A 19,626-nucleotide genomic window follows, 5' to 3' on the forward strand; every position below is an offset into this window, starting at 1 on the left:
TTTTTAAATAACGTTTTAAAGCGTATTCATATATGTCATGAATTCCACTAAATCCTTCTTGTTCCACATTCATTTTCAAATTCACTTCCAGTGTCATTGGAGTAGAATTCATAGAGTTTATCACAGCCTGTGATAACCTGTATCACCTCTTTCTAAAATCACTTTCGTACTAAAATAGAAAGTATTTTACATTTTTCGGCTAAAAGCTCATAATGCTGTTTTTTCCCTTTGACAGGCTACATATTAAAGGTTTAAAGATTTAAATGTAAACTTAGGATTTGAAAAGGGTCCTTTCTTAAAGAATAGCTTCATCACATAGGCCGTCATCCACCAAAGTTTTTCTGATTCTTACTCTTTTGTAGTTATGTGATTCAACTTGTAAAAGCTTCATGACTTGTCAAAGTTTGTACATGATTTTTGTTCATACTTGTTAAATTTCACTTTCCTTTTAAATAACTGCAAGATTTGAAGGTGCTTTGTACCTACTATAAGTTAAATATTTCTAAAACATAATTCCACAAGACAGCGAGAAAGCTATTTTAAAGTTTTCCAACCTCTTTTCTAGCCTTAAAGCTTCTACTTGAACTGTAGGCTTTGATTAGGGTCTTCAAATATTTCCTTCAGTGGTTTTTTTATCTCTTTGTTATTTACTCTCACCGACCATTTAGTTTTCTAAACATGTTTTCAAAGTTGCTTTATCAATGGATTGGATTGGAAAAGGATGAAAAGGTTATGAACAAATAAAAAAAACACAATGGCTATAGTGCAGAACTCTGGAGTAGAAGAACAGCAGCGTTGGGTGAATTTGCTGCACAGTGGAAAAACTCAACAAAAGGGCAGTGTTGTTTATTTCTAGTTTGTATGCCTGAGTAAGCTGCGGATCTCATATTAGCTGCGTTGTTTATAACCTTGTGCACATTGTTAAGTCATAACTCAGCGACGAATTAACTTGGCAGAAGCCTTTAAGGAGTTGAAACTGCCTCTTTCAAACTATGTAAAGTATGGAATATTCTAGTAAGAAGCTGATAAGACGTTCTGTTGGCTTTAGCAGATAGGTATGAACTTGTCCTAGCCCTTTGTTCCCATACTGAACTAGGTGCTGAGAAAGAAAAGGGTTCAATTTGCATATCAATTCAAGGTATCCTTGATAGATGCTATTGGAGGTAGATCCTAAATATTCATTTATCACCTTGGAAAGGTAACCCTCTAACTGGAGAAAGCTCACAACAGTTACAATTCTGAGTAATATAATTCGCCAATAACTGATCTGCTCATATTGGGTTGAAAGTAATGTGTGTATTTGTTCTCTCTGTTTTTATCTATTAATGCATGTTTTTATATTAGAACGATAGGCCGCTGATGTTAATGTTGTTTACTCCAATCATTTGAATGTTTCCAATCACTGAACTAGGATGAAAATCCAGTTTTATTGTCCAAAGACTGAAATAAGCAGCAAGAAACACAAAAGACTTCCAGACAATTGCAAGTTGATCAGCCAATCTCTAACATAAGATTCACCATTGTAAAGTTTACATTTAAATAGTTTTATAGTAAGCCTCATGGTGTTCTTTCGTGGTGCGTAAAAGGCCCTTCAGGCTGAAGTGCATGACAGTAGGCTGCCCCATAGATGAAGAAGAAGTGTGTGCTTAGATTTGTCATTGTAAATACGTTCAGACTTAGGTTTTTTGGGTTATTGTTTGCAATAGATTCTGTAGTTGAAGGCAAAATGATATCCCACTTTGTAGGGTCATTAATGTTACAATGGTTAATAACCGTTCAAACATAAACATTTGTCTTTCTATTATTTATTGTAAAGAATTCTATAACAATGGCAATTGATAGAACTGCTATATCCAATTGTTAATAACCACTGAATAATTTATTTTCTGTATTATTGATAGTCTAAGTTTTATTCCCTTTGATTAAATGATAAAGGAATGAGGATTTGCTCAGTGGCATATTACAGGGGCACCATTCATAGTTGAAAATGTGTATTGATATAAATGGAATATTACTTAAGTGATTTCTTTTGATTTGTAGATGACATTCCAACTAATCCAGAGAAGTCAACCATGAAGAAAGTCGTAAGTATATTTTAATAAAATACAAGTCATAGAAAAGGAAAATATAGCTCTGACACCATCCATTAAGCATCATTAAGATGCTTCTGAAAGAAAATATCTAAACCAAAAAATATGGTTGTGCAATTCAGGATATAGTGTTATATAAAACTAGTTAGTTGAGTCTCAATACACTATCTACATATTGAAAAATATGACCATGGTTCATTCATTCAGTGGTATGGACCTTCGCCTCTCAGATTTTGATGAATTCTAGTATGGAAGTTGTATCTACCAAGACTAGTTAAAATGAAAAATTTTACATTTTTCTGCCTTTGGATTTTTGAGTTACAGGCTTTTAAAACCCACAAAAAGGCAGTTTTTGGTCATGTCTCAGTATTTTCTAATCTCCATAGCTAAAAAACTATTAAAGCTGAAGAGCTCACGTTTGTGGCATTCTTTTCCATTTCGAATGCTCTTAAATTAATTTAATATATCACAACTATGGTTTTTATGTTTTGATTTTTTTTTAATTCTCCAAAAATTACGTCCCCTTAAATTTTGTTGAAAAAATATGTTATTCACACTATAACTGACTACATATATATATATATATATATATATATATATATATATATATATATATATATATGCCAAATTTCAGAATGAAACATAAATGGTTTCTTAATTAAAACAATATTTTGTTACTGGAGTACACATCGGTTTGGTGTGTGCAGCCATTGCTATGTACATTTAGGTACTGTGTTCTGCAACAGTTAGTTAGGTGTGGAATTATCTCCTTTTGCTAGTCAATGGCTAGCCGGATGCAACTGCCTGTTGCAAATGTTCCAAATCAAGATCTGTTAAGGTTTTGGGTTTGTTTTTATTTTCAGGCTCCATAAGGGTCTCACAAGTACTGAGAAAGTAAAAGGTCTACCAAGTCAGAGCTCCTCATGACCAGATAAGGCTGTTTACGCTTGAGGGGGCACGCAATCCCCAAGGGCTCCGTTTGCAATGTACTATCCCTGCGCCATGCATCCCTTACAATATTCCAGCTTATCAATAGAAACATTCGATTTTACCCCTACTGATGAGAAAGAAGTTTTAGAAGCAATAAACTCACTAAAACCAAAGTTATCTTTTGGATTGGAAACATGTTTTATTATAGAACCTGAAATCCTACAAGGAACAACGCTTTGAAGACAACTTTACAACTGGCTTGTAGAACGAACAATCTACATGATTTAAAAGTTCTTTGCCCTGACATTGAAAATCAAGAATTCAATTTATTTTGTTGTAATCTTGATGTCATTACATCTCTTGAAGATTTTGTAAATAAAGATCTTCTGATGTCTGATATAAAACATAACTGTTGAACATAAAATGATATTATTCTAATGTTGTTATCAGATGACTACAGAGTACAATGCTGCTGAAACTTCTACTAGCTCCATCGTGCGAGCCGAGAATATTCAGACAGCTCAGAGACAACTTTTGCAGCAGACCACCGTGCCTCCAACAGTAGGTGAGTCACCCTCTGTGTGAATGTTTTGGCAATGTCCAACAGAAGTAACTGTATTTGTTGACTATTTGATATTAGTGACTTTTTATAACTTTCAATTTTTGTTACTGGATTCTCATATTCATTAGATCGTCTAAGATATGGAGATTTCCAGATTTATATGCCAGTTCCTATATAAAAAAAAAAACAAATTTAGTTAGTATTTGGAATATTCACATATGTGATCGCTTCAGAGTTAAAGGATCTGCTACTGGTTCCTTAACTCTATTGGGACTCATTAAAAAGTGCTAATTTCTCTATCTGGTTTTATTTAAATGTTCAGTTTAAGTACAGTGTTGTATTTTTTAAACTAACACTTTTTGCTTTGAAAAATATGGTAATGCATGATTTTTTTATGATTAGGCTTTAATGTACAATAAAATAAAGTATAAAACAATAATTTTGATAGACCATTATAATTTTACATTATAATTTAATATTTAAACTGATAATTTGTTCTTAAACCAAAATCCCAAGTTATTCTGTATTTTAAAGCTGTTGATGCAACAAATCATATTTGTTTTATTGATTATGTGTATCTTAACTTATTTGGTTTGTTTTTTTAATATTATTTATACTTTAATAAACTAAAAAATAAAATTTATACATATTGCTATTATTAGGAATATCTAGGCCTAGATAAGGTGGAGGAGGCAAATCGGTCTCTTCATCACTGGCTGTTAAATTGTCATCTAGTATATCACTAATATCATTAATTTGTAATCCACTTGTACTCGCAGCTATCAGAAATATAAATAGTACTAAATTAATAATTCACACATTGTTTCAACACTATAACCTAGCAACTCAATCCATAGTGATAAAAGTTATGTATTTTCTACCTACATACTTCTAGCCTACATTTTCGGTTACTTAAATGATTTCTGTTGATTTGTAGATGGCTATCACAACAAGACCAGCCTAGTACGGACATCTACAACACTAGATGTGAGTATTTTGTCATAAAATGCAAGTTATAATACAAGCCAAACTGAAACCATTCCTTCTCTATTGTCATTTATAAGCATTAGCCCCGAGAGAGAGATTCCAAGTATTAAAAAGAAAACTATTATGTTTGGGTGTTTTCCAACAATAAAGTTGGCTGAATAGTGAAATTTACTCTTAACTAATGAGACCCCAATACGTTATTTGTGAGGAAGAGAGTTGTTACAAAACTAGCAAGCAACAGGTAATAAGGAATAACAGTATGAACTTCAGCTCATGCATACCCATCTCCAGGGGCGTATTAAGAGTGCCATTTAGGGAGGGGGGGTTATGGGGTATGTGAAACAACCCGTCAAGTGGGGAATCAGTGGATCCTCCCCAGAAACAATTTTGACATATAGGCACCGATATAAAGGAGTGTTAAGAATTTAAACTGTGGTTTAGGAAAATGAATGAGTTAATTTGTTTTACTTAGCTGTTGTTTTATATGCTGTACATGTGTATTTATAAATAAAAAGGGACTCTTGCTACTCCATATTCTTTTGAGGTTCTTAGTGAGAAGCCAGACATAAAAAAATTAATAAAAGAGACTTTTCCCCTCTTGGTGGAGGATTGGACATGTGGTGGTTATGAAGAAAGAGTGAGGATTATCAGTGGTGGGGGTGGTATTGTCGTTCTGGGAGGCGATTAGGTTGGTCATGGTAGGGGCTGAAGGGTCAAGTTGTAAGAGCTTGGGAACATTTTGTAAAATTTAATGTAGTGAAAATTTAGTGGGAACTTTAAATAAAATTCAATCTATGTTCATTTACGAGTAAAAGGATGTATAAGATGTTACATTTGGAATATTTGTTTGGTTTAAATATTTGGAGTGTTAGTTCAGGTTGAAATAAATGTTTGAAAAATACATGAACTGTTGACCTAAAAATACTGTTCCACTACAGTTAATTTGCATGCTACTTCTTAGGTTAAGTAAATTAAGACTTGTTAAATGTAGAGTATGTATTCAAGAAATAAATTGGCACAAAAAGAAGTACAGTTAAGGGAAGGTTTTACACATTTTGTTCTTATAACAGTGAATAAATAATAATGAGCTAGATGTATGATGTGGACATAGGACTGTAATAATGGGTGCCGATTGTAAGAAATGCACTACAGAAAAAAATGTGTGAGATTGAGTTATCTGGCTGTTTCGGTTGAATTATTCAGAGGATTCTTAGTCCCATTAAATTTGAACAATTGTTGTGTTTAAAGGTGTTAAAAAGTAAATGATTTTAAATTTTTATTCTAAGAAACACCACTACCTGAATATATATATATATATATATATATATATATATATATATATTCAGAAAATCCAAAACACTGCATTATGCGGTACTGGTAGTGGTACTTTACTGTATGCAGTAGTGTCTTTTAATATGTATTTATAAAATGGTTTTATTTCAGTTACGTTAAATAAACACTACATTGTGTATTGAAACTGTATGTGAATGTGATTATGTACATGAAAATATATTATCATTTATTCAGCCAGTCTGTACTTTTGTTTCAGATGGAATTGGCTAAGAACTTGGAAGCATTTACTCTGGGAGAGTTCAAGAGAAGTAACCTGGAACAACAAACTGGTAACTATACATCGTTTAGCATTACATTTACTTGTCTATTTCAGTCATTGTTAACAGAACTCTTGCTCCATGGGACATTAATGGCCAGAGTGGTCGGCTGGAGATTGGGACATAACATATTTCTGCACTTGCACGACAATTTACAGGAACCTAGCAACTTCCCTTCGTGGCAACTGGTATAGCTCTCAATCCCCATTAGACCCATCAATGTAGTAAACTACTTGCTTTAGGCCTCAAAAATCTCATTTTCTACAGGCCCACGTTTTAATTCTTATACAGGCCCTGTATGAATTTTCACAGTTGAAACTACTTGTTCTGCATATGTTTGCTGATTGGCATTTAAAGAAAAGTTAAACAGTTTGAATCGATAGATTTTCAGAAAATTATTGGCAGATAACAAAGGGAGCATAGCCATGTGGCAGTAGAGTACAGACTTGCTGGACGAGGTAGGGATGTAACAGTTTGCTTGTGTAGTAAGCTCCTGCAGGGTGTCTTCTGGTCATTAAAGTCCAGGAAAAGTTATGTATTTTAACCTTTTAAGTGCCGATTTTTCAATGGTGTTGTTATAGGACTCTGCCGGGTATATTAGTTACGCATAGATTTGCTCCACTGTCAGTGAAATGTAACGTGTTTCTCGCCCCCCACAGTCAAACTTTTTTTCCTTTTAAAGGAGAGGGCAATCCCCTTTAAGCTTTATTCTGCCCATCCTCATGGGTCACTGGCCTGTGTGAGGATCTTATCAAACAGAGTAAAGGGGAAAATTGATACAGTACAAAATTGATAGTACTGATAAAAAATGCTACAGTCACAGGCAGGTACAATTTGCGCTATCGCTAACTGAGATCCAATATCCAACGTTTTAGACTGCTGTAATCAGCACTCCCATGTGTTTGAATGAACCAGAATTTCAGATTATCAAAGTTTGCATTTAGTGAGGCTCAAGTTGAAATATATAATCTATTTTAATTAAGGAATGTTAAATAATGGATAATAGAATTTCAAACATTTACCATCATCATATATTACAAAAATAGACCACTACATTTTGGGATTGAAATCTATCCTCTTCTCCTATCTATAAAAAAAATTAAAACAGTGTTAAGCAAGCACAAATTAACATATGGCAATAAACTCGCTAAAGTCAACTCTTCTGACTGCTCTGGACTTCTCAGCTACGCAACTGAATTCTTAATGTAAAACTTGCACTATTGTTAGGTTTGACCATGAACAGTTATCCATTCAAATCATCAACCATCAGTAATAATTTTAAACAAAGGGTTTAAGTATTATTTATGTTTTTGTTTGTGTAGGTAGAGGAAGGGGCAAGTTACTACAAAAGCTGGCAGGTACGTTCTACAAGATATTTGTTAAAATAATGATTAAACCTTTTAAAATGATCTGTCAGTACAGTGTCAATTAAATGACTTGCAAAAGTAAATCTGGTGATTATTTACGACTTGTAAAACAAACAAGAAACTCTTAGTGCATACATTTTCAATGAAAATTATTATAAAAATCCAGTGAACAATATTTCAGTTAAACTATTTCTGTAAACAAAGAATTCTACCATTCATTTTTATTGGATTTTTCTTAGTGATGCAATTATAATCTCATCTCTACCCAAAAGTTGTTTTATAATTATCATATATGTGTAATAATAACCTACATAAATACACAGAGTCAGAATTTTGAATTAATATTATTAAACTAATGTATTTTATAAAAGTTGCATTGGATTTGGTGTGTTATTACTGTATGTTGTTAACAATAGTTAAAAGAAACCTAACATAATAATAATGATTACCCAGCCAAACTGGGTATTAGGTATGAAAGATAAGCACTAACTATATAGCCTATATTTTGGTAGTGATTATTATATAATCCAGGAAGTTAATAAAATTGAAGTTTTATTCTTTAGTATTATGTGAGTAACAATTAGGTTGTAATGAAGTGTTACTTGAGTGGTTTCTTTTGATTTGTAGACTTTCACAAGAAGACCAGCTCAGGGAGAACATGTACAACACAAGACGTGAGTATGTTTTCATAAAATTCAACAAGGGAAAATGTTAATCATCGTTCTTTGTTTGGGTTTGAAATTGAATAAGCATCAACAGATAGGTAGTCACTGCTGCCACCATTGTAGTTAACATTGACCTGCTGATCTTAAAACTCCCTCCTGCAGAAAACTCTACATTTTGAATAGCCAGTTGCAGGAAAAACGATTCCAGTTTGTTGTCTCTTCAGTCCTGCATCCAAATCCTTGATCAGTTTGCAGATTATTGGTGAAGTCTCGTCAGCCGCTTGAGTGACATCAGAGCTCAAGGAGACAATCTGTAGCAGGTAGCAGATGTGACAAGATGTTTAGATTCCTTTCTCAATAAGGCTTAATGGATTTTCAGACTCAATAAACAGGAAAAAAGTGTTAAGGGTAATAGTGACATGTACAAATTTGTAGCATATTAAACTCAGTAAGAGGTCACAATAAAAGGCATTGACTATGTCTACAGCTTCAAGTAGCATTTGGTAAGCGCTCATACATTTCTTGATTTTTTATTGGAGTTTCTGTTTTGTCTGCGATTTTTACATCTAGGATACTGGCAAAGTACCAGATGCTTGTAGCTCTGAATGAATACTTCTTGTCTGATCCTACCGTTAAATAGTCTGAACCTCATCACAATGCAGTGAATGACTTCGTGGAACTGGACCAATATACATATCTGAATATAGGTTGCAACCATCGAGCAAGCAATAAGTATGATACGTGAGATAATGAATTCATAATCCCTTGCTAAGTTCAAAATTTGGTATAGATAGGTTCCTCCAGATATTATAGAAATAACTGAGAATAGCAATGAGTGTAATTAACTTCACTGTCATATAACGTTTTGACGGCGTCAATTGCAGACTGTGATCAAATCTTTTCAGAGTGTCACAAACGTCCAGGAAATTTCTTTTAATACACATGTATAAAAATTTAGATGATTTATTTGAAAGAACTCAACACACCCATAACACACGTTATTCTAGATCAGGAATTCTACCACTGCAATTAACTAAATCTTATTCAAACACCAACTCATACAATCTAGCTCACGTGCTTTTTATTAATATAAGTAAACAGTTTTCTAATTTTAGTTTTTTCAACGAAATTTCTACAATTATCTTTAAAAGGAAAGTTAACCAGTGGATATTATCATTGTCTATTGAGGAGGCCGAGGCAGTGTTGTCTACGAACTACGGGCGGACAGTTTGACATGTGAACAGCCACCACTCTTATCCCATCATTATTCATTATCACTACCCCATTATAATCTGCGGTGACCCTGCTTATTTACCCTTGTTGCTAATATGTAAATGTTTTTAAAATTAATAATATTCAATTCTTTAAAACAGATACATATTAAAATTACACGGTTTTTTCCTTTTAATATATTTATTCCATATTCACATATGTATGTGGTATATAATAGTGTATTATTTTGTATTATATTTTATATTAATTTTTTTTATGTATATCCAGTCCGTTATTTCTTCAGGCGTGAGCAACTCGAGTCTGCGCACAGGCATCATAGCCCATGCAGGTTCATTTCCCGAGGACAATGTTTTATACATGATGTTATTTTTATGATGTTTATTTTATGATGATTATTTCTTATGATATTTATTCTTTGTTCTCATTTCAAACTCCGTTCGGTAATGTAATAAAAATTTTTTAGACGTTAATTGTACAGTTTGGATTGTAATATTGTACATATATTTGGGAAATAAATCAATTAATTCATTTTTTCATTCATTACCTCGAGTACTTTCTGGCACAGTTGTAGAAGCTGAAAACTACAGTCATCATTTTAGTTATATTGAGTATGATGTAAGCATTTAGATTAATATTGATATTTGAAACCATTAAGAAACCTTTTGATAAATTCACGTAAAGTACAAAACTCAGTTACCCTGTTTGTAGTATAGTCACAGTCAAGCCCCAACAAAATACTGCTGGAGAAAAAGTCAGACTCTTGCATGTTGCTGATTCTGACGTGTATTACAGTGGGAACCCCATACATACTTGATAAAAGTAGTGAGATATTTCTGAGAGAAACACAAATGCTGATATATTCTTTTAACGTGGGGATTCAACACTGTGTTAGAAATTTTATTGCAATCATCGTCCTATGTTTGCATTATATTTGAAGTATTTTTTTTTTTTTTAAATCGCTTATACAGTTCTTCTTTTGTTTAGATTTTTAAAATAATTTACATAGAGCATTCAATATTCAAATACTAACAACTTGTATTAATTATTGAGTGCAAAGAATTTTTTATGTTGCATTATTATTTCCAGCCAATAGTGTAGCAGTTAGATATATGTGTGTTGATGCACTTCTTTAAAATAAATATTACAACTAATAACACGTACAAGTACATAAAGGAACATACAAGTTGCTTTGAAGCACAATCTCTTTTCCAAATTGAATTGTGTTGAAGATATTGGACAAATATGAGTCAAAGTGTCAAAACGATTGACTAACGCTCAATATTCAATATCATTAAGTTCTAATAATTCTTTGTTTTAAAAATCACTTCACCTAAAGAATATTAAAAAGGGTCATAAAAGAACAATGTTTATTTCATCTTGTGAATTGCTATAACACATGTAGATTAAATTAATATTTTGGATTAAAAATTTGTAAAAAATATCACTTCTGTATTGTTAGCTACTGGGATTAAGAGCCGTCAGTAATTATTGTCCCGTTTATAATTAATAAAAATGTTATTTTGTATAACTTGTAGAGTGTAGTACACTTAATCAACATATTTGAATTTAAACTGGTTTAGTATTTAATAACACATAAACACTGTAAAGTAATAATTACAGAATATTTTTAACTGTTAAACAAAAATTTAGTTTAATAAATATTTATATTAATGTAAGAAATTTATTAAAACATATTTGAATGGTCCTTAAATTATAAATAAATTCTCCAATCGTAAGATGTAGCTCTGAACCTCGTCACAATTGTGATTCAATTTCAGACCCAACTATCATTTAAATACTGTAACCTTTAAAAAAAATTATTAATTTATTTCATTTTTATGAAATACGTATATTTTATTGGTCTGTTGGAGTTTAAACTAATATTCAACGATAAGTTAAACTACTTTAATCAGAATATACAATAAATATACAATAAATGTTTAGCACAATCCGAACATGCTCAATTTACCTGAAAAGTAAAAAAGAGTTTTTGAACATTTAGTAAATACATCCAGGAGCCAATATTTCTAAATAATTTCTTAGCTTCCTTTGGTTGCCATATTATGCAACTTATCCCGTATAAATATACAGCCGCATGGGTAACTGACTCACTGACTGATATATAAATACAAATTCTGACATACTTCTAGAAGTGCTGGAAACTTGAAATTTTGCACTTACGTCCCTTTTCCAGTATAACGAACAGGAAAAGTCCAAAAACCGGCAATTAATACTTTTTAGCCCCCCAAAAACATTAAAAACCTGTTGAAACTGTCTAAAAACTGTTGTAGTTGTTTGCTTTCGATACATATAGCGACTAAACGGTTGGTCACAGCTCAAATCTAATTATTGTCGGTTTTAGCAAATTGTCTGATCTACAAAATACGTACATTATATATTTTCCCGCATCTCTACCGGTCCACCCGAAAAATGCTCTCGAATTCGAACATTTTGTAAAACTTTGCCAATTTTCACTTTTGTTTGAAGAACTGTAGTGCCTAAACGGTAGGTCATAGCAGGGATCTAATGAAAATATGCTGGCTTGGAGTGAAGTGATCTACAAAGAAGATCCAGTGACTTTTAGCCCTATCTCGATCGGTTTGGCCACAAAACTCGTATAAAAGAAAAGGTTTTTGAATTTGTACTTCAAAATTTACCTTCCGCGATCGATAGCGGCCAAACCATTGGCCATAGCTCAAAACAAAACACAAGTTGGATTTAGGAAATCATGTGTTCTACAAAAAAGCTCTAGTAACTTTACGCACCATATCTATTGGTTTAGCCGTAAATAGCAACTATGTGAAAACTTTTTGAAATTTTCACGTGAAATATTAGATTCTGGGCTCGATAGCGGCGAAACCATTGGTTGTAGGTCAAAATACGTATTCAACAAAATTTTGTAAATGATGTGAACTACAAAAATGTTCCAGTGACCTTTGGTATTATCTCCATCGGATAGGTCGCAAAACACGATTTTGTTCAAAATGTTTGTTATTATCATGTGAAAATTTAGTTCCCGTCTCGGTCACGGCCAAACCGTTGGTCATAGCTCAAAACAAGTTGTATTCCAGAACTAGGAAATGATGTGCTCTACAAAAAAGGCCCAGTAACTTTTTTCCCTATCTTCAATAGTTTGGCCGCAAAACTCATTTAAAAGAATTATGTTTCTGGGATCGATAGCGGCCGATTAGTTAGTCGTAGCTTATTTTAAATTTGTTATCAGCAGATATACTTAATCTTCTGATAAATATTGCCCTCTTTTTATTTTAATTGCACAGACACAACATCCTCCAGTAAAGAAAGACGTGTTTTTTACCCGCATGACTAATAACCCCCCTCCGGAATTTCTTATATTTAAAATAATATACAACTTATTACAAGTTCATTTTATTGTCACAAAATTTTTAATCTGTAAAATAATTTTACATGTTGATTACATTTTGTATCTTACATCCTTGTTTTTACCAGCTCTTGATAACCTCAGTCATGTTGTGGTCAGCTTTCAATGTGTTCTTCGTATGATATCTTTCAGGAATTCCACAATTACAATAGTGAACATCAGAAAAATCAGTAGGCAAATCAAGTGTCCGCATGCATCAAATCTTTCAAAGATGTACTGCATGTCCATCATTTTTCACTAGAACAAATTTTGCGTGCTATTCAATAGAATTGTTTTCCAAAATAATCTTGTTGCATTTCCATGGATACTAAAATTCTGATTGTCAATAAAATAAATTAAAATACCACTTTAAAACACAAAGTGTTTATATATGTATACAGAGGGTTGAGCTATTATTGCAGCATTTCTTAATATATTTTTTACCAATGTCTATGTATAGTTTATCAGGGACTCTGCCCGACTTCCTTCTGGAAGCTAAAGATATTCTTTCTTGAATCAATTAGATGGAATGTAGTTCAGAGATTAGACTGTTATCCAAATTTCGTGTTTACTCTAAAGTTTCACTGTCTCTTATTCGACCTCCCTTTTTAGACCTATTGAAAACCGTTTTGATGCAACAAGATAAAATAAAACGCAGAATAATAGAGGTTCTTCTTGTATTTGTCACTTGCTTTAGACATTTAATAGACTATTTTGTTATATATGTTATGATACTACGTTAACATACTTTTGGCAGCTAATACGAGTAATAATACGTTATGAAGCAACAAAATATGATAAAAATAATAAATGCGATTACTGACAAAGAACACTGGATATTCATGTAATCATGTTATGGGATCATCCTTCGTCATGTTATAATTCTGAGTGAATGTATTGAAAGAAAACCACTGTACGTATTAGAACATTATGATAAAATAGATGGAAATAACAGAGTATTCATTTATTTTTTGTCTCTAACGACAAGTATTATTAGAAAAATTTTGTTTGTAAAGTATCTGAACGATCATATTTTAAGCCTAAGTGTGTTCATTTCAAAAGCAGCGAAGTATGATGGACTACAAATCGGCTACTTACTCTATAATGACTTAGTTTCCCTTAATTTCGATCTAGAAGACCTCCTTATTATAAATGAGCAACTTTAATTCCTGATCAGTGATATACAATAGCGTCAGAAATGAAATTTTATTACATTTTCCGTCACAAACTCCAGGAATATTTGGTAAGATTTGGATTACAAATGTCGGTACTACGTGTCATGTACTACGTAGTACAGTCGTCAGTTAGGTTGTTAGGCTGAGGTGATGTGGCTGTAGCAGTGATGGCGAGGCAGTACTAAAGTGATCGCTCACGCCAGTCTGGAGCACAGCTGATTGAAAGAAAGAAAGAAACACTTCTTTATTGAGGCGAAATTAGGACCACATGGTCCTTTCTTACATTTAACCTCTTAAAAAATTAATCTTAATAATGCAAATTAAGGCTAATTAACTATAACTTACACTTACGGTATTCCATTCACTCTTCCATTCACACAGTCACGATTCAAAGAGTAGCCCAGCCGCCCGCCACGATCATCCGGTCCAGGTATTTTCGTCTCAGCTCCACCACAAACCGTTTTCGGCTCTCAATTTGTTTGACAGGATCTGGTAAGGAGTTCCATAATCTACAGGCGGTAACGGTGAAGGATCGGTTATAGGTTTTGGTTCATTGTATTGGAATTCTGAGACTTAGTGCACCAGACCGAGTTTCTCTTGCGCCACTCCCCAATATTGTACATTGTTCATATCCGTGTAATATTACGTAGTACATCGTCAGTGTGACTGATTGACTGAGGTGATGTGGCAGTAGCAGGGATGGTGTAGTAGTACTATAAAGATATTCACGCCAGTCTGGAGCACAACTGATTGTTTATTGTTCATGTCCATGTAATACTACGTAGTACAGTCGTCAGTGAGGTTGTCAGGCTGAGGTGATGTGACAGTAGCAGGGATGGTGTGGCAGTTCTAAAGTGATCGCTTACACCAGTCTGGAGCACAACTGATTGTACATTGTTCATGTCCATGTAATATTACGTAGTACAGTCGTCAGTGAGGTTTTCAGGCTGAGGTGATGTGGCAGTAGTAGTGATGGTGAGGCAGTACTAAAGTGTTCGCTCATGCCATTCTGGAGGACATCTGATTGTACATTGTTCATGTCCGTGTAATACTATGTAGTACAGTCGTCAGTGAGAAATTCTGAGTGTGGTGATGTGACAGTAGCAGTGATAGTGAGTTAGTACTACAGTGATCGCATACTCCAGTCTGGAGAACAGCTGATTGTACATTGTTCATGTCCGCGTAATACTACGTAGTACAGTCGTCAGTGTAGTTGTCAGGCTGAGGTGATGTGGCAGTAGCAGTGATAGTGAGTTAGTACTAAAGTGATCACATATTCCAGTCTGGAGAACAGCTGATTGTACATTGTTCATGTCCATGTAATACTATGTAGTACAGTCGTCAGTGAGGTTGTCAGGCTGAGGTGATGTGGCAGTAGCAGTGATAGTGAGGAATATATATATATATATATATATAGGTATAAAAGAAAACAAAACATGTTTCTTCAACTTGAAAAGCTTAATATTTCGTTACTTTTCAGTAACATTATCAAAAGCATGTATACAATAAAATATAAACAAATATAAAAATGAAGGTTATAAAAACATTGGAAACAACAAAACAAAACATATGGTATCAAAGAAGAAAATTAAACATGTAACCTTTCCTAAACACAGAGATAGATAAAAAGTTTGAATAATAAATTTAAATTAGCTGTGTCTCAAATTTAATCCAACTGGTGATTTTGATTGAAGAGCCATTATGTTTGCTTGTTCATATCTTCTTAGTAATAATTTTGTGTATTCTTTATTGTCATAATTTTGAAACTTCTTGATGCCAATTAGAGAGAAACAATTTTCAAAGGTTTTGTTTTGTTGGACAGCGTGTGCAGATACGGGTCTAAGTAAATTTTGATGTCGAACATCGGCACGATGATTGTTCATCCTCAGCCTAAGTGACGTAGATGTTTCTCCAATGTAGTCTTTAGGGCAATGTTGACAGGATAATTTATAGACTACATTTTCACTGTTACATGTGATATCTTCTGCAATAGAATATTTTTTGTGCGTAACGCAACTTTTGTAACAGTTTGTAGATTGCATCATATTGCATATTCCACAGCGTGGTTTATTGCATGGATGGCATTTGTGTTTGAAATTTTGACTGTTGTCTTTATCTTTAATGTATTTTGGATGAACTAATAGATTTTTCAGATTTGGTGGTCTTTTGAAAATAATTCTAGGAGGTCTATTAAAAAGATCCTTTGTTTCTGGAGATTGTTCCAATATTTTGTAGGCGGTCTTCATAATTCCATTTACTTTGTATAATCCAGGATGGTACTGAGTTACAAATTTGGCATCTTTTTCCACAACACTTAAAACATGGTTTGTGTTTTTAGGCTTAGCTATTTCACTGTTAATTAATTTTGCAGGGTATCCTCTGTTGATTAATGAATTTGATAATGTTGTTACATAATTTTGGAAGTCAGTGTCATCTGTACATAGATTCTTAGCTCTTAGAGCAAGACCCTTGGGTATAGATTTCTTTACATACTGTGGATGGCAGCTATCATAATGTAAATATTGCATACTATTTGTGTCCTTGACATGAATTTTAGTTTTAAAAACGACCGCTGTTTAATAAAACGTCTACATCAAGGAAGGTCACAGAATTTGGCGATGTTTTCCAGGTGAAATTTAGTGATGAAAAATCGTTTAATTCTTCTAGGAATTGTTTCAAATGTTCCATTCCATTATTCCAAACAAGAAATATATCATCAATATAACGAAACCAAGCCAAGGGTTGAAATTTTTGGGTTGATAAAAAGTTTTTCTCGAGTAACCCCATAAAAAGATTGGCGTATGAAGAAGCCATTTTTGTCCCCATCGCTGTGCCCTTTATTTGAAGAAAGTTTTTGTCTAGAAACTTAAAATTGTTCATAGTCAAGATCATAGTAATTAAATGAGTGATAAAATTAGAAGTGGGTAAAGTGTTTTTCGGTCTTTCATCTAAAAATTTCCCAATTGCTTCGACGCCCTCATCATGTGGAATATTGGTGTAGAGTGATTCTACGTCAACTGTAGCTAATATTATTTCACCAGATAATGGTTGAGGAATTTCCGATAGTCTTTCTAAGAAATGATTGGTATTTTTGATATAGGAGGGCAACTCTCTAACAAAAGGTTGTAGAATGTCATCTACGTAAGCAGAAATTTTTTCTATAGGAGCTCCAATACTTGCAACAATAGGCCGGCCTGGAGGAGGTCTTACTAGTTTGTGTGTTTTAGGTAACATGTAGAATACAGGTGACTTTGGTTGTGTTGGGATTAAAGTTTTAAGTATATTATCAGAAATATTTTGCTTGGGGCCATTTTCTAAGAGATATTCTTTGATTTCTGCACTAAAATCGTTAGTTGGGTCTTTTTCCAGAGTCATGTACACAGTAGAATCTTGTAATTGCCTGTTAGCCTCATTAATATAATCACTCCTATTCAAGATTACTGTAGAATTCCCCTTATCGGAAGGTAAAATTACGATATTTTTGTTATATTTTAAAGACTTAATGGCTTTTTCTTCCTTAGATGTTATATTTTTTAATTGTGGCAAGTTTTCAATAAATTTTTGATCAGATACATTGGCTAATATTACATTTAGAAACTGCTCAATAGGATGGTCATTGGGCAGGGGTGGGGGCTGCCATCCAGACTTTGGTTGAAATTTTTTAAGGGAAAGCGGCAATGGCTCATTGACATTGTTCTTATTTTCATGTTTACTGAAATAAAATTTGATTCTAGTATCTCGTGCAAATTCCAATGCGTCAGCAATCAAATTAATATGGTTGAACCTTGGGGTAGGGGAAAAAGTTAATCCTTTTGTTAAAATTGAAATTTCATTGATATTAGGTGTATAATTTGACAAATTCTCAACTTTTACAGAAGGGTTTGTTGGTGGTAATAGATTATCTCTCTGAAATATATATATATTCAGAAAATCCAAAACACTGCATTATGCGGTACTGGTATGGTACTTTCCTGTATGCAGTAGTATCTTTTAATATTTATTTATAAAATGGTTTTATTTCAGTTACATTAAATAAACACTACATTGTGTATTGAAACTGTATGTGAATGTGATTATGTACTTGAAAATATATTATCATTTAAAACAGACAGCTAACTTGTTGGCCCATTCAGTCAGTATGTACTTTTGTTTCAGATGGAATTGGCTAAGAACTTGGAAACAGTTACTCTGGGAGAGTTCAAGAGAAGTAACCTAGAACAACAAACTGGTAACTATACATCGTTTAGCATTACATTTACTTGTCTATTTCAGTCATTGTTAACAGAACTCTTGCTCCATGGGACATTAATGGCCAGAGTGGTCGGCTGGAGATTGGGACATAACATATTTCTGCACTTGCACGACAATTTACAGGAACCTAGTAACCTCCCTTCGTGGCAACTGGTATAGCTCCCAATCCCCATTAGAACCATCAATGTGGTAAACTACTTGGTTTAGGCCTCAAAAATCTCATTTTCTACAGGCCCACGTTTTAATTCTTATACAGGCCCTGTATGAATTTTCACAGTTGAAACTAATTGTTGTTATACATATGCATGCTGATTGTTATTTAAAGCATAGTTAAACAGTTTGAATCGATAGATTTTCAGAAAATTATTGGCAAATAACAAAAGGAGCATAGCCATGTGGCAGTAGAGTACAGACTTGCTGGACGAGGTATGGATGTAACAGTTGCTTGTGTAGTAAGCTCCTGCAGGATGTCTTCTGGTCATTAAAGTTCAGGAAAAGTTTTGTATTTTAACCTTTTAAGTGTCGATTTTTCAATGGTGTTGTTATAAGACTCTGCCGGGTATATTAGTTACCCACAGACTTTCTCCACAGTCAGTGAAATGTAACGTGTTTCTCACCCACTATGATCAAAATTTGTTCTTTTTAAAGGAGAGGCCAATCCCCTTTTAAGCTTTATTCTGCCCGTCCTCATGGGCCACTGGCCTGTGCAAGGATTTTATCAAACAGAGTAAAGGGGAAAGTCGATTCAGTACAAGGTTGATTGTACTGATAAAAAGTACTACTGTTACAGGCAGGATTTAAAATTGAGCTATCTCTAACTCAGATCCAATGTCCAAAGTCTTAGACCGCTGTAATCAGCACTACCATGTGTTTAAATAAACTAGAATGTCAGATTATCCTTAAATACTTTAAAGGTCTTGATGATCCACTTCACTCTGTTTTTGGTGAAATATTTGTCTCCCCTTTGTCTTCAAACTCAAGCTTCTTCCCTATGCGGACACTTGATGGATGGAACATTTGTGTTCACTTAACTATATAGTTGCTCCAGAAAAGTGGGTCTTCAAAGCAGGTGAATTGTTTCATTTCTGTTTCATATGAATCCTACATAAAACTTGAAATTATTAAAATAAACCAGAGCAAATGTCACGTTTGTAAAAATTCCAACAAAATGCAAGGCCACCCAACTCATGGGAATGTTGACAACACATCAAATGGCATAAGTGAACCACAGACCCAGTTCACATCTGCTATTGATCCAGAGGCACAGATCATAATTCACAAAGGCCCTTCTAGCTCAGAGGTTTCACTAGACGAATACTCACCACTACCTCTTCCTGGGAAGCTGTGTAAATAGTTTTACATGTAACATATAAAGAA

At 33.5% G+C, this 19,626-nt stretch overlaps 1 protein-coding gene across 4 annotated transcripts in view; it reads left to right on the plus strand.

The window, feature by feature from the left end:
- Positions 1-19,626, plus strand: part of LOC124368779 — an 82,412-nt gene that overhangs the window by 11,668 nt on the left and 51,118 nt on the right. For 2 of the 4 annotated variants that reach the window (XR_006923000.1, XM_046826139.1), the window contains exons 3-6: positions 2,041-2,084; positions 3,471-3,585; positions 4,520-4,569; positions 6,119-6,191. Coding sequence is in view for 1 of the 4 variants with exons in the window: in XM_046826139.1 (XP_046682095.1) it covers positions 2,073-2,084; positions 3,471-3,585; positions 4,520-4,569; positions 6,119-6,191 (250 nt within the window). In the remaining 3 variants the exon portion in view is untranslated. Of the gene's footprint in view, positions 1-2,040; positions 2,085-3,470; positions 3,586-4,519; positions 4,570-6,118; positions 6,192-7,501; positions 7,538-18,153; positions 18,227-19,626 lie in introns of all 4 variants that reach the window. The other 2 variants (XR_006923001.1, XR_006923002.1) reach the window with 2 other exon arrangements.

Source organism: Homalodisca vitripennis, chromosome X (genome assembly GCF_021130785.1).
Source record: "Homalodisca vitripennis isolate AUS2020 chromosome X, UT_GWSS_2.1, whole genome shotgun sequence".
In the NCBI taxonomy this organism is placed as follows: domain Eukaryota; kingdom Metazoa; phylum Arthropoda; class Insecta; order Hemiptera; family Cicadellidae; genus Homalodisca; species Homalodisca vitripennis.